Below are 22,323 nucleotides of genomic sequence, written 5' to 3' on the forward strand. Positions count from 1 at the left end.
AATTACATGTCATACTTACCTTTACAGCTTCTTCCATCCTCTTTTATTTCAAATCCATCCTCACAGTAACATATTGTACTATTTCTGACCATTGCACATTTATACTGACAATTCAACTGCTGGCAATTGGGTAACAGTTCTGTGGAGGAAAAACGAAGGTATTAGCTCTATACAAGTGTGCACACATGTATATTGCTTAAATTTAAATGTTTTTATTTACTTAGTACATAACCTAATAATGTAGGTTCGATTGGTTTCCTAGAAAGTTTCTATGATTGGTTGACAGAACAAATAATATCTAGTCCCTCTAAAACATGTTGGTTTACATTTGTTTGAAGTATTGTTAATAAAATTTCAGATCAATCTGTTTCGTCTTTCACTTTTTAGCTTATTAGGTGTGTTCAAAGTCACAAATCCTTTCAAGTTCTGGTAAATTAAATTATTTCAAGAGGAAAAATGTCAACTCATTGGTTGATTTCACCATTTATGCCTTTTCTATCTGACACATTAATTGATTTTCTATCTTTTGAAGGCTTGTTTTGATTTATCAATCCATGTATATCTTTCATAGCAATCAATGTGAATATATGCCATTTCAATAATTTATCTTTCATTGATGGCAACATATTAGACAAATACTGGACATAATATATTTCATTATACCTGAACTCCTTCGGAACAAATACATCACTGAAGCTAAAGTTAGCAAACCCTCAGAGCAAATTACAGTTCAATATGATAAATGCATGAAACAGATGAAGTGACAGAAGCACATTCATTGCCCAAATAATTTCTAACAGGAATATGATTTGCTAAACTAGAAAAATACATGGATAGAACGTGTAACTGATTTTGCCGTCTGAAAATAGGGATACTAATGGGTTGCAACAATTCCACCTCCTGGGGAGAAAAATAAGGGTTTTAAAGATTAAGGTTAAATGATTCAAAAAACTGGTATTTGCCAAGTTTAACTGGTGCTTCAGAAATATTATATATTTTAATAAAAATATATGAAAAGTCCAATGTGGAAAATAGAACATTCCAAGCTGACAATTTGGTATTTTACTAAAAATTACTTATCTACAGTATTTGCTTAGCCCAATTACTTTTCAACCCCTTCACGCAACTATTTTATTTTTCTCTTCTTAAAACTCTGAATTTCCTTCCTAATGGCCACTCACAGATGATGATCCTGCTTCCTACTTCCCTGAAAAAGCTGAAGCAATCAAGAGATTTTTTTTTCCCACAAATTTATGCTTCCCATTTACACACCTCTGCATATCCTTGTCCTTCTTGCTTTTCAAACTTGGTTTAACTCATAATTAAAGCTCCAACCCCAGTTCCCGTGCACAAACTGCATTTCCTTTCACCTACTCAAGGCTATCTTCAGTATTTCTCTACTTCCTCCCATAATCATTTTTAAAAAATGTATATTATATCAAACTAGACCCCCATCTCTTTTTGTCAGTTAAGCTTCACTGGAACACAGTCATGGCCATCTGTTTACTCATTGCCTATGGCAGCTTTTATACTATAAGCACAACCCAACTAGTTGCCTCATTTAATTAGTTGACTGGTTGCCCCACAAAGCCGAACATTCCTACCATAGCCCTTTACAGAATGCTTTCTGACCCCTATACTAGCTCATTCTCAGTATCAAACATGCTCTGATTTTTCCTCAGATTAAAAAACAAAAAGCCTTGATCTCACCTTTCCTACTACTCACTGTTGCCCAATTTCTCTGTTCCTATTTATAACAAAATTTACAACATAATCCTTACAGATTCTCTCTCTTCCTCTGTTTCTGTCTTAAGCCCACTCCGTCAAGCTTTCACTTGTACTGCTCCAGAAACTGCTCACATACAGGTCTCCAATGACCTGGATGCTGAGAAGTGCAAAAAGGCCTTTTCTCCAACATCATCTTACTCGACCCATCAGCAGCCCCTGACACAGTTAACTACTTCTTGATATACAGTCATCAGTTTGCTTCCAGAGCTCCAGATTTCTAGTTTTCCTCCTATTTCACAGCTTGCTTTGCACAGTTTCACATTTTCTTGTCAACGTCTTATGCCTGAAATGCCCCAGGGTAGAAACCTGGTCTTTTTCTCTTATCTATCAATACGCTACTAGTAAACTCATCAATACCATAGCTTCCCCACTAACTAGAACATAACTACAGTCCCATAACTTGAGAGCAAGGTGTGCCCTCTTCAACTTCTAATGTTCACTGCTCTGATTACAATCGATACTTTGTATTCCATCTCTTACTCTTTGAAAAATCTGGAACAATTTCTGCTTCCTTGATGAATTCAAACAATATACAAGTCAACTATCTGATTTATATGTTTGGAATTGGGGTCAATGCTAATCATATGCTAATAGAAATGTTAATATTTATATAATGTGCAAAGACCAGTCATTTGGTCTATAAAAATATATTATTAACTTAAAAATACGGAATACAATTTTTTTTAGGAATTATGATGTTTTTGCTTTGTATGGTAGTTATTTACATTTTGGTTCCTGCCACCAGTATCTATAGCTACAAATTATGAAACTAATATATATTATAATAATAATAATATATTTCAGTGTGGCAGAGTAGCATCATCTCAGAGAGTAAACATTTGCTGTATAATATAAACATTAGGTTCATAATGTATTATGAATATATTATAAATATAATATATATAATGAATATATTAGGAACTAATATATATATTAGTCAAACATGCATGTATTATTGTAATTTAAAGTTTTCAGATAAGGAAACTGATGTTTGATAACTAACTTAAAATTATACAGTAAATATATGATGGAGATGGCATTCAAAACTCCAAAACGAGGTCAGGCTGCCTACAAACAAAGCCTATTTTCTTTTCTTTTCTTTTTTTTAATGTTCTTTTGTTTTGTTTTTTAAACTTTTTTTATTGAGTTATAGTCATTTTACAATGTTGTGTCAAATTCCAGTGTAGAGCACAATTTTTCAGTTATACATGAACATACATATATTCATTATCACATTTTTTTCCCCACTGTGAGCTACCACAAGATCTTGTATATATTTCCCTATGCTATACAGTATAATCTTGTTTATCTATTCTACATTTTGAAATCCCAGTCTGTCCCTTCCCACCCCTCAACCCCTTGGCAACCACAAGTTTCTATTCTATGTCTATGAGTCTGTTTCTGTAAACAAAGCCTATTTTCTTAAAAACGCCTCTATTCCCACTGTACTGTCTGGTGATGGCTGAAACCATGATGTATTTTTTTTTTCATTCTTGGTTCAGTAGTGTGCTATAGATACAAGCATGTTTCATAGTTTTTATAGGATGAATGAACCAATAAATCAATAAAATAGCTTAACTCTAAGATGAGGATTAACACTCTCAGGTGTCATTTTTAGTCCATTAAATTAAACTAGGTCCTAAATATAGTTCACTTACATCTTTAACTTAGGTAACTGAATCGTCAAATCTTGTTTGATTATGGTGGAATCAGTCCAAAATTGCCTTTACTAAATATACTTCTTTAGTTCAACATTGATTCAACACCTAGTCAATGCTAAGCACTCTGTCAGGGTTCCACAGATGCAAAACTGCTTTAGACAAATTAACGAATTACACCATGAGTGTGGAAGTGGGTAGGGAGCACAAAAATGTAAACAAAAGCTATAATTCATAGCAGAAAACACAGACACTAAATAAAAATGCAAGTGACATTATCTGGAAAGAGAAGAATCCATTCAGAGACTGGAAATGGAGGTAGGTATCTGGAAAAAAGTTGTGAAAGTTTAATTTAAGCTAAAATTTAAAAGATAAGAAGAATTCAGGAGACAAAATTTATAAGCATGCATTCCAGATAAAGCAGACAACATGGAAAATAAATTTTCAGGTAAAAGCAGATTAATTCTCAGATTAAGTAGAATTTTCTGTATTGATAATGGAAGTCATTGCTGGTTACAGAGGACAGAAGTGACATACTCTGACTTGCATTGTTTGAAAGTGGCTAGCAACAAGGTACAAGATGAGTGAAAGACAGTGAAGAAAGAAAAGCTATCTAAAGGGCTAGAAATTAGGACAATGGATACTCAGATGAGCGGATGGCCAAAAACTTGGTGAAAACATAACAACACTGAGTTAACAGTGCCAATAAAATAAACTAAGAGTAATAGAAGGACTGGAAGTTTAGGGAGAAATATTAAGTTCGCCTTGACTTTTTAAAGTGTGGATAAGAAAATGGCCAGGAGGGAGGTGAGAATTTGAATCTATTTAAGAAGAAAAATCTGGACTAAAGATACAGGTTTGGAAGTTCACAAAGGTATAGTTGGTAATTAGAGCCCAAAGAGACAATCATCCCTTACCAAAAATACTTATGATATAAATCAAACTCAGAGAAATTTTTACATGTGAAAGGCAAGAAGAAGAAGAGGTATCAACAAAGAAAACTGAGATATAATTAAATATACAGATGAAAAACCTAGAAAGCTTCCCAAAATCTAAAGAAAAAAAAGTTCATAGAAATAATCAGAGCAATACATGTTAAATCTCCCTAGGAATTTACTCAGATAAAGCCTAAAACATGCCCTGGGTTTCCTAATAGGATCAATTAAGACCTTTAAAAAGGGATTCAGTGGAGCAGAGGGGATACAGATGATAAACTGTAGTAAGGGGGTGGGGCAGAAAGAGGAAGAAAGGTTTCTCACAGAACAGACAAAGATGCTATAGGATGAAGAGAAGGAAGATTGGGATATGGCCTAATTTATTTCATCTGTGCCTTAGGGAAGGCATATTAATTTAGTTCTTTACATGCACTGTTTTTCCACTTAATCCCTATAGCCCAACTCCTTTTCCTTGTCTCGATCTGAAGCAGAAAATCCATAGTCTTTTGTTTCTTTCTTTCTGCTCTCTCCAATCTTCAAACCCTTGGAGTACGAAACATGATGCATGCTAAAAGGTTACCAAGATGAGGGTAATGATGGGAAAAACTGAAGAGAAATAAGAAAAAAATGGGTAAAAATAATTATGAAAGACCAGATCTCACTCATGGTTTTGTGTAGTATGTAGGTGTCTAGTGGTTGAAAATAGCAAAAGAGACCAGGGCAACTTCGCTTTTAGTCTAGTGAATTTATCCTGTATGAGACCTTGTGTGTGTGCGCAGAGAGCTGACAGGGAGACAACTAAACAGTATATGATAACAAAAGGAATGGTAAATACTGATTCTTCTAACAAAACACGAACTAAGAAGAGCTAACAATATGAAAAACTAAAATTTAAAAGTGGCTTGAATCTGTGAAAGCAATACTAATTACTGGAATGTGATCAATTTAACTGCACCATTTATGCTAAATTGCATGCAACACTATAATGATTATGCACATAACTAAAAGTACATCAGATTAATTTTGTTAGAAAGCTTATTTAAGTAGAACAGAAACTTTGCACTTAAATCATCAGTCTTTATAAAGTGCTTTTCATGAAACATAGTCATTGGTTCATGTAACATTATCACTGCTTTGGATCTTAGACTGAAGAAGGAAGACCACTAGTATCTAAAGGGATTTATGCAAAGCAGAATACCAATATGTAAACATGGTATCTGATCTGTGTTCCTCAGCACTATCATTAAAAAGTATATTTTTAATTAAAGGAGAGGAGCTACTATTTTAGAAATTGAATATAATTCAATTGGTGAAGATTCCCCAACACAGACCCACTATAATTCTGTGATTTTAAGAAATCTTTTTATGTTCTTTTCAAAACTGCACAAGAGAATATTATCAAAATGTGAGTATACTTTCTGTATCAAATGCAAGTTAACTGTTTACAAGTAGTGGGTACTTGTGAGACATCTAAGCTTCTAAGTCATTCTTAACTTAGGAATAGATTTCTGAATTTGTATTACTAATAAATAGTAAGAGGAATTCTAGGATAGAAAATTAATTCACACCAAGTCTAAACTCTTTTACTGTTTTTTTTTCCTTTTTTTTCTGAGTGTGGTATCATATCACAAATATGGCTTTGAACTCTGGAGCCAGAATACCTAAGCTCCAACCTCGGTTTAAGTAATTTCAGGCTATGTGAATGTGGCAAAGAATAGCGAACGTTCACCAGTCCTGTTTCTTCTTTCTGGGCAAATAAAAAGATGGCATTTACTGGCTGACATGCAGTTAGGTTGGAGCCATGTATCTGGCTTTTAGACAATGGTAATATGTACAGAATTAGTTTATGTCACTTCCTGACCGGCCAGGAAGCATTATGACAGTCTCTCTCCTCACTTGTCAGCCCTTTGGATGCAGGGAATCCAACAGATGACTGGTAGGGCCTTGGGTTGGCAGAGATCCCTAAGAGCCTGAAACAGCACATATGGAAAACTTCCACCAATGACCCAATTAGGATTGTGATTTGAGTGAAAATTTGGAATTTTGTTGCACTAAATCCCTGAGGTACCAGGGCTGTTTGTTACATAATACCATGGTGATGGGCCATGACTTAAGTTCTCTATACCTGTTTTTCCTCATCTCTGAAATGGGGGTAATAATAGAAACTAACTCATAAGGTTGTTGTGAGGCTTGAATGAGGTCAGTCAGGCAAAGCTCTTAAAATACTGCCTGCATCCTAGTAACTCTTTTTATTATCATTGTTTATCACTGTTTGTCAATTAAAGCTTAATTATCCATTCAGTACAACAGAATATCTATCATCAATATCCTTGTCATAATTTCCATACTCTTCAAGCAGTTTGGAGCTATGCTTCTTTTTACAACAGAGTTTTCTTTTTTTAAGCTTTCACTCTTTTATTTTTGGGTGTTACATAAAGTAGTTCTATTTTTTTTCCCCTAAATCACTACTGTATTTTTTGACATCTTTTGAAGAAGGGTTTTTTTTTTTTTTTTTGAGAATTCTCCTAAAATCTTTACCTGAATGCAAAACCCCTAACAGAAAGGGAAGCATTAACCACAGGAAATTTTTCTACACTGGATGATTGGTTCCTACAACATGTGACTATTACTCTCTGAAGCAATCAATGTCTGTCCACATTTGATGTGCTACCTAAGAGTAGCCATACCAGTAACGCAGGCATGCAGTTCTCACCTAATACTTGTGCTAGACTCCATAGTCCTTAAGAGATTGCTGTGCTCCTGAACAGCACTGAAATTTAGATCACATTTCCACAATGTATGCAGGTTTATGATTTTGGAAACACCTTCAAATAAATTTTGCTAACCTGCCTCAGAGTAAAAGCAGGGCAGTAGAGATTGGTGATTAGAAGTTGGTAACCAGATTTCTGCAACTACAAGTCATTACTTTTAGTTCTCTACCCTCTTGAGTTTTGTTTACATAAATATCTCTAAGCCAGAGAACCGCTGTTTCCAATCTTGTATATGTAGTCATCAGATCATCAGTGGTTCAGTCAATGGCATCATGCTGGCTGCCTTTCTGACCTACACTCAAACAATTTGCATTAATCATGTATGGAACTTGGTAGGACAGTTAACAACACAGCTGTGCTATGTTCATGCGCTTCTAGGTTATGTTTCTCCTTGAGAAGAAGTTAGAACTTTTATAAACTCTTCGGAGATAGAAAAAGTTATAAGGACCTTTCCAAATACATAAGGTATCTGAGACATTATTTTACAAAATTTTGGTAATTACCTTGGCTCCTTGAATTTGGCTTATATAAAATAAGCCTTTTAACCAACAATGATAATCATGGTAATGAGAAAAAAAAATTCTTTCCTGATGTAGTACATTAAAAAAAAAAAATTTCACTCACTTTTTGTCCCTGGAGACTGAAAAGCTGATGCAGTTATTCACCATGCTAGACAGGAACTCACATCAGCAGGATGTATGCCTGACATATTTAGAATGGTGATAATTTGTGTCACATCATTCACCCTCTCACCCGTTTCCTTAGCCTAGTAAAACGCAACGTGGGCTGCTTGCAGAGATTAGACTATTGCTTATGACTGCTAAGGGGTATTTCTTCAGAATTCTTTGCTTAGTGCTAAACTACAGTGCTGGCCTCAAATTTTCAGCGTGTTCTCATGTAAGAAAGATAAAGCATTAGGGCAATTCTTTTCTTTTATTAAGTTCTTTGTTACACTTTTGTTAGTATGGTATAATTTACCCACAGTAAAATTCATTCTTTGTAGTGTACAGATTTGTGAGTGTTGATAAATGTATATAGTTGTGTAACCAATACCATCCTCAAGATACAGAAAAGGAATATTAATCCAAGTATTTTCCTCTTTTCTTTCACTATGAACTCATTTCTCCACTGCCAGGTTTTGGAAATCACATACCTGTTTTCTGTCTCAATAGTTTTGCCTTTTCCAGCATGTCACATAAATGGGATCGTCCAGTCTGGAGCATCTTTACTGAGCACAATACGTCTGAGATTCACCCATATGATTTTATCAGTAGTTCTCTCTTTTGTTTTGCTGAAGAGTATTCCACCGTTATGAATGTATCTTAGTTTGTTTATCTGTTTCACACATGATAGACAATCAAGTTGTTTCTATCCTTGGTTTATTAAGAATAAAGTTGTTATAAACATTCACATATAATTTTTGTATAAATATAGGTTGTCATTTCATTTGGCAAATCTGGGATTGCTGGCTTATATCCTAAAAGGATGTTTCCCTTTACAAGAAATTATCAACATTCTTTCCAAGGTGGCTGTACCACTTTGTTTTCCCACCATGAACATATGAATCTTCCAGCTCCCTGCTGTCCACCCAGCACTTGTTATCATCTTTTTATTTTAATTTCTTTAGCCATTTTAATAGGTATGTAATGGTACCTCATTGTGCTTTTAATTTCCATTTCCTAACGACTAATGACATTAAACATCTTTTCATGTGCTAACTTGCCAATCGTATGGTATCTCTGGTGACGTGTCTGTTCAATCTTTTGCCCATGTTTACTATTCACACATATAGACATATATATGTATTTTATGTACAAGTCCATTATGAGATACTTGATACTCCCCTGGTCTGTAGCTTCTCTTTTCATTCTTATTAGTGTTTTTCAAATAATAATTTTGTAAAGAAAAAATTAATAATTTTGATAAAGCCTAATTTCTCAGTATTTTCTCTTTGAATCATGTTTTTAGTGTCAAATCTAAGAAATCCTTCCTAAGTCAATCACTCCTTTGTTTTCTTTCGTAATTTTATAGTTTTAGATTTTTGGTCCATTTTGAGTTACATTTCATATATAGTATATATAAGATATGAATCAAGGCTTTTATGGTTTTGTTTTTATATTTTTTATTTTTTTGCCTTAAATGTTCAACTGTTCCTGCACCATTTGTTGAGAGGACTAATTTTCCTTCATTAAATTATCTTTGCACTTAAAAAAAAAATCAGTTGACTACATACTTGTGGATATATTTTGGTACTCCTATATTTCATTAATTTACGTGTTTACCTTTTTCTAATATCACACTGCTTTCACATAGTAAACATGAAATCTGGTAGCATCAATCCTCACACTTTATTTTTGTTTTCCAAGACAGATTCAGATATTCTAGGCCCTTTACATTTCCATGTAAATTTTAGAATCAGCTTGTCAGTTTTTATGAAATCCTGCTGAGATTTTAATTGGAATTATATTGAACATATAGATTGGGGAAGATTGAATCTTAATACTATTGGGTCTCCTAACCCACAAATATGATATATGTACATTTCCTTGGGGCTTTAGGAGGCTATTCTTTCTCCCTGAGTTTCCAGCATACAGATATTGCATGTATATTTTTCAATTAATACGTAATTGTTTTGTAGTTTTGGCTTATTATAAGCACTACTGTTTATTTCAATTTCCAATTGTACATCTCTAGCATTTAGAAATGATTGATTTCTATATATTGACCTTGTATCCTATGACCTTGCAAAAGTGTCACACACAAAAAAATTATAAATATCAACAAGGAAAGAGAGGACATCACTACAGATCCCACAGCTTTAAAAGGATAATTAGACAAAAGTTGAACAGTTCTGTGCCCTTAAATTTGACAACATAGATGGAATCGACAAATTCCTTGAAAGACATAAGCTGCTGAAGCTCACTGAGGAAGAAATAGGTAATCTGAATACTCTTCTTTAAATAAATTGCATTTATAATTAAAAAACCTTCCCCCAAATAAAACTAGGCCCAGATGACTTCACTGCATACATTGCCAAACATTTAGAGAAGAAATAGTACCAATTCTATACAAACCTTTTTAGAAAAGGAAAAGGAAAAAAAATTTTCTAGCTAATTTTATGAGGCCAGAATTACCCTAATTCCAAAGTCATACAAATACATTAAAGAAAATTGTAAAACAACAATCCTAATGAATACAGATGAAACATTCCTAACAACCCAAACCTAGGAATATGTAAAAGAGTAATATATCATGACTAAGTGAGGTCTATTATGGTAATACAAGGCAGGTTTAGCATTTGGAAATTAATAAAGGTCATTGTATCAGTAGACTGGAAGAGAAAAAACGTATGTTCATTCCAATAGATTCCTAAAAAGCATTTATCCAAAAATAATACACATTCATGATAAAAAACAAAGCCAAAAATACCCTTAGCAATATAGTAATAAAAGGGAATTTTTTCAGCCTGACTGAATTATTTTGCCCTAACATCAGGAACAAGCCATAAGAGGAGCAGGAAAACTGCTCTTACCACTCATACTCCGTAAAGTGTTGGAGGTCCTGGCCAGTGCATTAAGGTTGGCCAAAAAAAACCCAAAAAGATTAAAGCATACAAATTAGAAGGAATGAAATAAATAAAACTGTGTCTAATTTCAAGTAAGACAATTGATTATATCAAAAATTTAAGAAAAAGTCTACTCCAAATCCACAGAACCAATTCTATTTAAAAAAATAGGACAAACCTACTACTTCATAATTTTCATTTTGCAAAGCAATATTTCCTAAGGATTTACCACTCTTTTAAAAAAAAAGTCCTAAAATTTAAATGTACGAAGTGGAAATTGTAGGCCGATCATGAGATTTGAGAAAATATTCTGCGGACTGAGTCTAATGTTTAAAGAGATTGTACACTTTAAAAAATAATAATACACATACGTGTGTGTATGTGCATACATTCAACACACAGATACCCCATCTTTTGACAGATGTATATTATTCCATTGTAAGGATATGGATGATTAGTAATTTAATAAACCAACTACATGTTGAAATACATTTAGTTTGTATGATAAATACAGCTGTTTTAAAATATCTTTACTCTTCCTTCTATACTGCAGAGTTGTTTCTAGAAAGTGGCTACTCAGCCAGAGACTCTAGGTCCTGACCTGAGAGTGTACTGCACCAATGCTAAGAGATTTTCTCATTTTTTGTTATATCTACAAGTTGCAGGTTTACTCGGAGAAAAAAATTATAATCATCGCAATTCATTCATTAACACTGTATGGAAAACTGCTTACTTTGTGTCCCCAAATAAAGTCACTTCTAGCAATTTAGCAACTTTAGGCTCTGACTTCTTAAGAAACTTTTTATTGCAAGGGCGTTCAGAGTTCTAAAATTCAAGTACGTAATACTTTTAAACAGTTTTCATTACCTGGAAAATTAAAATCTAGATATCAAGGCACAATCAAATAAGAAATTAATTTCTTTCATTTTATGAAAAGACAGACTTGGATTTGATACCCACTGATAAAATTTGCTAAATAATAAACCCATCATCTGCAGGTATTAGCTATTAGTGGGGATATTGTTTAAGAAAAAATGTTTACCTCAGTTTTATCTATAAGACCATAAAAGGAGATAAAACAAAGCACCACATACTCCTGTGGGGCTCTCTTCTCAGATCACATTAGAGGATAATGCTGTAACTGACTTCATAGGGATGGTGTGAGGTTTAAACACAGTGATTCAATAGAAGCACTCAGCCTCGCGTCTAACACAGTGTAAACACGCATTATATGTTGGCAGTTACATAATTATCATTATAATTGCCAGCACATCTCCACCAAAGGAATCTAGTAATTTTCACCTCCATCTTTTATTTATATGGAAGAACAGGCCAGGCTCATACGGTATCTTGAAATGTACTCCAGTCTTAAAGGTTATAGATCTACTTGTAATATCTCTTACCAGACATTCAACTGTGGACTAGTTTCTTAACCTTTCTGGGCCTTAGCTTCCAACCTAGCAAATGTCTTGGTAAGTTTTTATAAATATTAAAAGACATAATGAGTGTAAACATGCTCTGTAATTTGTAGAGCATCATATAAATTCTGAGCTCTTGACTGGTATAGGGAGAGCTAAGGGAGAGGAAGTGGAGGGTGCTAGGTGTGTTGGACTGGTATAATATCATCAAATACCATGGCTTAAATCTTGCTTCAGTGGTATGTATTTGATTTTGCAGTAAGGATGCTATGCTAGATTTATTAATAATGAATCAAAAGCAAAATCAGGTCTTTGCCTTGTTCAATATATTTAGTTGCAATCACAGAGAAACTAGGCTTGAGGGAAAAAGTTAGCCAAATTTACCACAAAGGCCTAAGAAAAATATAATTACCAAGTAGAAATTGCATATATCTATTTAGGGAGTTTTTCATGCCTAGAGGTAGAGGGTGAGAAAATGAATATATAGTGGGAAAAGGATCATATCTATATAAATTGTATAAGTATATTGCATTGCTTATATGAGATAAACGTAATAGGATGGAGGTGGTAGTAGCAACTGAGTTAGAGGAAGTGAAGCACTGTGGATAAAGAAACCTCTTTTGTAAAAGGAGTTCATAACTTCTAGCAGCTTCTGCATATTTAGTAAGTGAGAGGTACGTGTGACTAAATTTATTTGGAAAGTAAAGATAAGAGTCATTTTTCCCTTCAAAGGACAAAGATCATTCTCTTAAATAATCATATTAGTCCCTGATCATAGGAGGCAACAATGACTTTGGGAAAGCATATGTTCAATGCAATGAAAATAAATAAAGGCAAGTGCAACACAGTGCCCAACACATATTAGATCAAAAAAAAAATGTGCTAAACATAGCCATGAAATGCACCAATCCACTCCTGTACTCCGCCAAATCCTTAATAAAATAAAACTGTTAAGAAAGGCTCAAACACAAAAGGGTAAAGATAATGGGAAAGGAGACTACAACAGACAAAGGATATCAACACAAATTTAAGAGCAAAGGAGGAATAAGTGAGTGTTGACTGACTTGGCCTTTATGGGACTAAGGAAGTAAAATTTAAGCCAAGGGCTGAAGGAGATGAGACAGATGATGACGAGGGCTGCTGTGTTCTGAACACACAGATTGTTCACTGCACAACTCCAAGGGGCATTATTAAAATAAAATTTGATATGAATAGAACTCAAGTTGTACAACAAGGAAGCCCTTGAAGGAGGGCTGATAAAGACCATTTTTGAAAAACCACAGCTACCATCATCACATAAGGGCAAATGACTGAGTGTTTTGCTACTAACATTTGGAAAATGAAAAGGATGTTTACTCCTGTCACTGCTGTTCAACATTTTACTAACCAGGGCAATTAGAAAGAAAAAGAAATAAAAGATATCCAGATTGGAAAGAAAGAAATAAAACTATCTTGATTTACAGATGACATGATCTTGTATATAGCAAATCCTAAAAAACAAACTTTAAAAAAAATCTATGAGAAATAATACATCAGTTTAGCAAGTTGCAGGGTCAAAGGGAAAAAAATACATCATTTGTATTTCTATACACTAGCAATGAACTATCTGAGAGTGTAGTTAAGAACAATTCCAAACTGTTCCATGAAAGAATAAAATATTTAGGAATCAACTGAACACAAGAAATACAATGCCTGTACACTGAAAAATACAAAGTAACACTGAAATAAATATCTAACTAAATGAAAACAAATCTATATTCATGGATTAAAAAACTTAATGTTGTTAAGATGGTGATACTTTCCAAACTGCTCTACAGGTTCAGGAAGTCCCTAGGAAAATCTAAGCTGTCTTTTCTGCAAAAATTGACAAGATCATCTAAAATTCATATGGAAATGCAGACCCAGAATAGCCAGAAAAAAAATTTTAATGAACAACATTTTACAGAACTTACATATTACCATTACAAAACTTACTGCAAAACTACAATAATCAAGACAGTGTGGTACTGTCATAGGATAGACATGTATGTCAGTGGGATAGAATTAAGAGCCTAGAAATAAACTCTTAATTAACTATCTACTCTGCCATGTTGTTGAATCAGTAAAACAGGATTTGAGATACCTAAGGCTACAATCCTACTCAAAGGAAGGAAGACTAGAACACCACTGTGCCTAACATGGTCAGGGTAATCTTCTCCCGCCACTGATTTTTCCTTACCTAGGGTATAATCTATACAGGAGGGGCAAATGAAACCATGAGGCTTACTTTTTCAGATAGTAGTTTGATAATATTTGAATCTTAGGAACTAGCAGGCTTCACAGCTCTATATATCCAATTCTAGGAGACCAACTGACAAACTTTTGCCCAGACTTGTATGCATCTTCCTTGGGAAAAATATACAGGGTAGGCTGAGCTGGTCTCCTCTCCTCCACTTCACTCTCTGCCCTTGAGATCTGCACTGAGTTCCATGAATGATTCCATTTCACAGTCACATGCAGGGAACTCACAACCTGAGAGGGAGGCTGGAAGCAGGCATCTGGTTTCGTTTTCTTGGAGGAGAGGGGCATAGCCATCTACCTGGGCAAGAATTCTTTAAATTAGCTTACAGATAAGTCAAAGGTCCTGCTTAACTTGTGTCAGGATCAATGCTATTATCGTATTTCATAACATCTCTGATTTCCATAAATGGACAAGGCATTTAAATTGAATAGGTTCTGGGATGAGAGTTATCTTAGACCCCACCTGTTTTATAGCAACCAAGCAAAATAAATTCATTTAACCTTTTATAGCTTATCATGAACGTAATTTTATATTGTTCTGTCATATGTATTTGGGGAATTAGGACATAGTCAGAGAAATGTATATTAGAAATTCATACACATATTACAGATAATTCTCAAGGTATATCCTTCTTCTCCAAGCCACCTTGGAAAAGTGCCCAAAGATAGGTATTATGAAAGCAATTATGCAGAGTTAACTGTCTTCTGGGAAAATTCAATTTTGTTCTTTGAGGAATAAAAGTAGTTTATTAGGCATATTACAAATGAGAAGATAACCGAGTGAAAGCATCACAAGGGCAGGTACTCCTCTGTATGATACCCTCATTGTCTTTGCAGAATACCTGACATATGGAGGATGTTAGTAAGCGTTTGCTGAATGAAAAGTGCGTTTCTAAAATGTTTCATTTCCTGTTTTGGAGCCTGGAAAAGTCAGTCCTCTCAATGAGGACGTGGTTGATCCCTTTGTCTCTTAATATCATAAGCTCTGAGTTATTATTTGTCTTATTTCATGTGAAAATCCTGACATCTCTATCAGATTGAAAGCCCCTGAGAATTATAAAGATCACTTTATTTTACTGTATTTATATGTAACTTCAATTTCCAGCACAATGCTTTCTTACATTAGTAACTCAATAAACGGTTGGAGTTTATCATAGTAACAACAGCAACAAACTTGAAAGCTATGGTTTTTAAAACTGGAATCAGTGATACATGGTAGTGACACAGACATCTTTGCTAACTGTCAAGGAGACTTCATTCATTTAAATCTTATTGATTACATACTATATGTAACACACTGTGCCAGATATACCGTGATGATCAAAAGCAAGTTTCATCCTGGGCTGTTAATCTACCGGAGAGACAGCCAAGAGACAGACTGATAATATTATTAAAAAAAAAAAATGAGAGGAACTTAGTGCTAGAGAGTATTAATAAAGACACTGGACCCAGTCGGGCATGTCAGCAAACATTTCCTCAAGGAGGCACTACAAGCTGAGATCTGAGTTATTAGGGCTTAACTTAATGGAGAGCAAGTCACCTAGGGAACTTGTTATTATGTGGGTTCTGATTCACAAAGTCTGGGATGGTACCCGAGATTCTGCATTTCTAACGAGCTCCCAGGTGAGCCTCATGCTGATAATTCAAGTATCACGCTTTGAGTAGCACTGATTTTTGGAACAGAGAAGTAATAAACTGTTCTTAAAATTTTTGGTGAAGATAAAGTTAATGTCTCAAGGCAAACCAGTCTACCAACTGAAAACTATTGTTTCCATTAACAATTCATTTGTTTTCTATGGACATAAGCTTGTAGATCTCGGGTTCCTATCTCATCCACTACAAGCAGGTACACATTTCTACAGAGCTCAGCAATGAAACCCCAAGTGAGCATGTGTGAATCCTTTTAATGTAAGAAAAAACTGAGTGTGGTCAATTTCAGAATTTATAGAAAAAAGAGACATTGGGAATCTGTGTTACCTTTTAACATCTCTTGTCACTTTTTCAAATGCATATTTCCTGAACTATGTTGCCTTTTCCCCAACTGACCACTTAGCCCCAGAAGGCCAGGCTGTAATAAAGTAAGTATGAACAATCCAGCTTCAGTGTAGCCAGCTATTTAATTTCATGTAAATGTAGAAGACACAGCCTGTACTGGAGTATTCCCTCACACTCTATAGTTTTGAAAAGGACTTTTTATGTCCCTAATATTTATCTCTGCAATCATGATCTAACATATACTAACAGACAAGTTAAAAACTAAACAAGTAAACAAAAAGCTTACCAGAAGCAATCAGCATAAAAACAAATACTTTTTATAATAAAATTTTTATAGAAAAGTTATAGTTTTATTTAGAACAGAGAACATTTAATATATCATCTTGTTTAAAGTTCCCCATATGAAAATATTAAAAATGATTCACCCTGAGAATAACTGCTCCCTGGTGAAACTGTCTTTTTGTACATTACTTAACTTTCTATATTTTGATAATAAGCATGCTGTACTTTGTAACAATAAAAAAGTGACTTTTATTAAAAAAAAAAAGTAATGTAGGCAGTTTCTAAAATCCACAAAACTAAACAGAATGGGAACAGTGGTTTTCATTGTGGCCAGCTGGTTAGAGTTTGCCAAATAAAGATCCACCCCATATTTGTATTCAGTCTTTAAAATGACAATGCCACAGCATTTTTGTTCTCTCTTGCTGATTTATATTTCCATGAATTTATCTGATCTTATCATAATGCTATTCATTTCAGTTTTATTATTCAATATTCACTCTCAAGATACCAATGTCTAGACAGGCCTTATCAAACAGTGTTCCCAGGGATTTTTTTCACCCTAGTTCATTTCCCCAATTTTAGAAGTACATTTATTTTATAGATTAAGCTCTTCACTTTAATTTATCCTAAGCCTTATTTTCTTCAATACAGAAACTTCTAGTTTTCTTTTCTGACAGCAAAGGGTACCTTGATTGATAGAATTCAATTGCTGGGTTCAAATAACGCAGCTGGCTTTTATCTTACATTGGTACATCTTTTTATTAGTTTTACCTATTACATGAGAAAGAATATGACAAAAACATAATGATCTTAGGTATCCCACCTGGGCCCATAACTCTGTCTAGATTATAGAATGTAGACGTTGCAGGAAAGAATAGGAGAATTCTGGATAAGAGTTTCCATGGAGACATGGATAGAAGTAGAAAATTAGTTCAGTGTAAATGTGCTACTTACTGATGCTAAACAACACAGAAGGGCCAGGATGGCCTGTGTTTGATCACATATGCTTAACGTAAGATTAAAATATGCTAATAACATTTTAAATTATAAAATGTTTCAACATTTGATAAAATTATAGTATCTCTTTATCTTTCATAAATTGTAGAGAGAATACTATTAACCCAGACTCTTGAATCCAACCAGTAAATTTACGTAACAAGAACTCTGAGCAGATTCATATTCTGCACTGTGACGCAGTGAGAAAGAGATAGTAAACGCACCGAGAAGCACATAAACAGGGGTTACAAGGCAGTATAGGATCGTAGCTAAAAGCACAATCTTTGAAGACAAACGTACTGGCTGACATCCACAATCTGCTACTTACTAACTGTGTGAGCCACCCTGACGAGTTTTCTTTCTGAGTTTTGTTTTTTCTTTAAACAATTTCACACTAGGGGGGAGGGGTAATTAGGTTTATTTATTTATCTTTAATGGAGGCACCGGGGATTGAACCCAGGACCCTGTGCATGCTAAGCACACACTCTACCACTGAGCTATATACCCTTCCCCTCTGAAGAATTTTCTTGACCTTTCTAACTCTCAGATTTCTCATCTATAAAGTTATCATAGGAGTAATACCCCTAAAAATCTTGCAGGAAGAAAAACTATCATAACATTAGAAAAACACCAAGGATGTTCTGATTCTTGGTAAATAGTAATTACTTTTCTGAAAATATTTTTTGCTGTCTGTGAAGAATTTTTTTCAAGGTATATCATAGCACTTGTAAAACTTTCTTGAGTCTCCGGAATTATCTTGTGGTAACTGCTCATCATCATGACGTGCAGGATCTGAAGAGCTATGCACGGTATCTGAGTAGAATACAGTGGTGGCTAAGATGTTAAAATCAGAGCTGAAACTTACCCTATGACTTCCAGTTAGTAGCTGGATGGCCTTAACACAGTCACTGAGCCTATTTGGAACTTCCTTTTCAGAGGCAGAATGAAGTTACTAGGTATTCCTGCCTCGCGGGGTTATTAGTAGGACTCAATGGTAGAATATGCGTAAAGCACTTGCCACAATTCTCAGGACATGTAAAGGTAGTCAATAATATAAATAAAATGCTAGTCTTCAACTGTTCAGGATACATGAGACTTATATTCTGCAAAGCAAATCTGGAGAATAGATAATAAATCCAAATGAGTCAACACAATAAAAATAGCAGGACTGATAGTATAGCTCATATTTAAAAAATTAATAATGATGAAAAGTCTATGAGCAAGGTATTTTTCTACTTCTTGATATGCCTTTCACATAATATACATATTATATGCACAGTTATATAGTATCTCTGTCTCCCAAGAGCTCTAAATCTAAAAGTGGATGCAGTTATAGATAAATAATTAACCAAGCCTTTCTACATGATTATCAAGTGGACTGTATTACTAGACGTGCTATCAAAGTTCAGAAGAGGGAGAGAGGACCATGGTCCAGAGCAGCTTGGGTAAATTTCACTAATGTTATGTAGATTATTGAAGTAGTCATAGTTTCTAGAAATTTTTCACTGGCATATGTAAGACATGGGAAGAAAAACAAATTGTTCAAATAATTACTAGATATTTCTGATGAATGTAGAGGTTTAAAAAATGTAAATGGTTGGAAATAAAATTGAAAGGGAACTAGGGCCAGTTACCACAGTATAATATTTAATATATTATCATCATCATGGATGGTTTAATTTATCTGTCTCTTCCACTAGACTGTTAAGTCACTGAGAGCAGAGATTCTGCCTTTCGTCTCATTATCCAGATGCATAGCATGATGCCTGACTTCTTTAACTATTCACTGTTAATGTATTCCACTTTATCCATACAGTATCTGTACTAATGGCATTTATAGACTCAAGGGATAAAGTAAATAAGTAATTACAATACCAAATGGTATGTGTTATGATAGGGGAAATACAGGGTTCAGGGGAAAAATGTATCAGTGGTGTTTTGGAATATTTCCTTAAGTAAATCACATCTAAGTTGAGACCAACACGCTAAATAGAAATTTACCAGGCAGGGTGGGAAGAAACAGTGCCCTATAAAGGAAAACTGGATGTGAAAAAGGTCCAAAATTGAGAAAGGACACATCATAATCAGGGAACTAAGAGAAATCTGGGTTGACAGAAACAGATCATAATTGTTTGTCTCCTTAACACTTTCTTCTTATGTTCCTCAAAACCTGTTTTCTTTTGGCCTGTATGAATTTTAAATAAATTTATTTTCCTATTTTCAAACTACACTTCTTCTGCTTGTGTGTGCATGTGTGATGAGAAGCAGAGATGATCAAGGGATACAACATATACTTGAGTTTTCACACTCTACTTCGTTAATGTTTTACTAGTTCAGACAAGATGTAGCTATCTCACAACTTTAGAGATCCATCTACTCTTCTGTCCCACCAATACTTCATGTTATAGCTGCCCAGTATATTACATCTACACATATTATATATCTAACAGGACATCAGATGTCTATGTATTTTACAGAAATTAACAGAAAAAAAGTATGTTCTATTTACTCAGATATCAAGACTAGATGAAAGGAAGTGACGGTACTCATAATTAAGAATGTATGAATAGTCTTTTTTCTTGCTTCCACATAGCAGGAGAAAACTCTATTTTCATATATCAAAGTTTCAAATGAACAAAGTGAGGAAAGAAAAGACTAGATAAAAAAATAACCTAGGTAACTTCTTAGGTAACTTTTATTTTATCTTCATTGCAAATCTTTGTGGGGATTTTTTTTTGTTTTGTTTTTCCCCATTTAATGGAGAATGAATGCTTTGCGTGCTTCTTTTTATTTACTCTATTTATAGCATAGATCAAGGCACTATGATAGGTGCTTTAGGGTGCGGCAGGCAGTGGTCCCGGAGCAGAGGTGAAGCCAACATCCCATTAACAAGGAGTTCAGAACCTTCTAGTTTTCTACAACTGACTGTATTCAATGATCTGAACTTGTGTCTCTGACACATTTTAATTTTTTTCTAACTTTACCTACTTAGGATATTTGCTTTCAGCTAATAAGATGTGCATGACTCTCAAATGTACATATCTTGTATCTGCAATCTTTTCTGCCCTAGCAGAATTCACTTCGCTGGACCAGAGGAATAAGCAGGGCTTCACTCTTAAGGCCTGTCTCTCAGGCAGAAGGAAGGTTTTCCTTCCTGGTTCCTCGTCACCTCTGACCCAGATTGGTTATCACTAGTGTGCTGTGGTGCTCAGTTCCAGGACCACTACCAGGTAGCCTCCAACCTCACAGGATCTAAAACCCTTGCAACTTCCCTGTTTGAACATGTAACTTGGAAATGAAATGATCATTATTTTTCCCTTCACTGCACCTGGAGAATATTTCAAATAACACTTTGAAACGATATAAAATTTAGATAAATAAGTAGCTGCGGATCTTTTAAAGAATTCAGGTGCATAAAAAAGGTAATCTGGATGCATAATAATCTCACATAAATTACAAAATGGTATTGGAATATGGAATATTAGTTCTGTAATTATTTACATTTATTACATGCTCTTATTAACTGAGTTTACTTTTGAATTTCATTTCTAACATTGAGACACATATTCGTCACACAGTTGCAGGCATTTGATTACACTGGCAAAGAAACGGGTCTCTGCTTCAGAAACAAAATATAACCTTAGAATCCTCCCTTTCTTATATACACATAACAGGTTCTCTCTCTCTCTTTTTTTTTATGCTTTAAACTTCTGAAAGGAGGTGACCAACTGGGCAAAGACAGAACAGTAAAGCGCAACAGGAACAATGAACAACAGGTTCATGTTTGTGGGGACACAGACCCTCTCTGGAGAAGCCTGCAGAATACCTGAGTATATGAGTTTTTGTTTATTTCTCCCTACTCTCATCTTATATATCTGCCATTTATTAGTGCTAACAATATACCAGATACTGTTCTTTTCATGTATATTTGCATTTTATTTTCATTGCAAATCTATGTGGGGATTTGTTTTTTGTTTTGTTGTTCCCCATTTACTGGAGAAAGAAATTGAGGCCCAGAGAATTTAAATAATTGGCCTTTTTCACAAAGTTCAAAGTGAAAAAAAAAATAGAATTCAGGCCAACGTCTGTCAGATTTCACAGTCTTTACTTATGATCATTCGATACAGTTCTCTCTCCTGCTTCATGAAAGGAACACAGAGAAGAAAGAGGGTCTAAAGAAGTGATTACTTTGGGTGAAGATCTTTGTGTTTGGAAAGCAATGGCTCTATTTCATGGTGGAAATATCAATAGACATGAAGGATTTAGCAGATTAGATGATTATAATAGAAATAATTTTAAAACTAAAATACCATCTACCAAGTGTTCTAAAAAATTTCAGAAAATGCTAGTATTTATTATTTATATTTTAATTAAAATATATATGTGTTTTGGATTAGGAGACAAGTATTAGTTTAATAATGGGTTGTTTATATGGCACATACCTTTACTAATAAATCATGGCTATTGTTCTTTGCTTTTATTCAGTGCTGTATTTATTATAGGGTATGAGGCTATTGAATAATAATAAATTCCACAGCCTTGACAAGCAGGAAAGTACAATTATGAGGAAGCACTTTTATGTGGATAACAGTTCTCGTTCAATTGATTTCTGTTGGAGAGTGTCTATACACTAAG

General features: G+C 34.3%; 1 protein-coding gene across 4 annotated transcripts in view; it reads right to left on the minus strand.

Annotated features, from left to right (window-relative positions):
* The window catches only part of LRP1B (LDL receptor related protein 1B), a 1,592,931-nt gene that overhangs the window by 865,652 nt on the left and 704,956 nt on the right, over nt 1-22,323 (minus strand). For all 4 annotated transcript variants that reach the window (XM_064484732.1, XM_031451350.2, XM_064484731.1 and 1 more), the window contains exon 4: nt 20-139. In XM_064484732.1, coding sequence (XP_064340802.1) covers nt 20-139 — 120 coding nt within the window. The remainder of the gene's footprint in view (nt 1-19; nt 140-22,323) is intronic.

Source organism: Camelus dromedarius, chromosome 4 (genome assembly GCF_036321535.1).
Source record: "Camelus dromedarius isolate mCamDro1 chromosome 4, mCamDro1.pat, whole genome shotgun sequence".
NCBI classification, from domain to species: Eukaryota; Metazoa; Chordata; class Mammalia; order Artiodactyla; family Camelidae; genus Camelus; species Camelus dromedarius.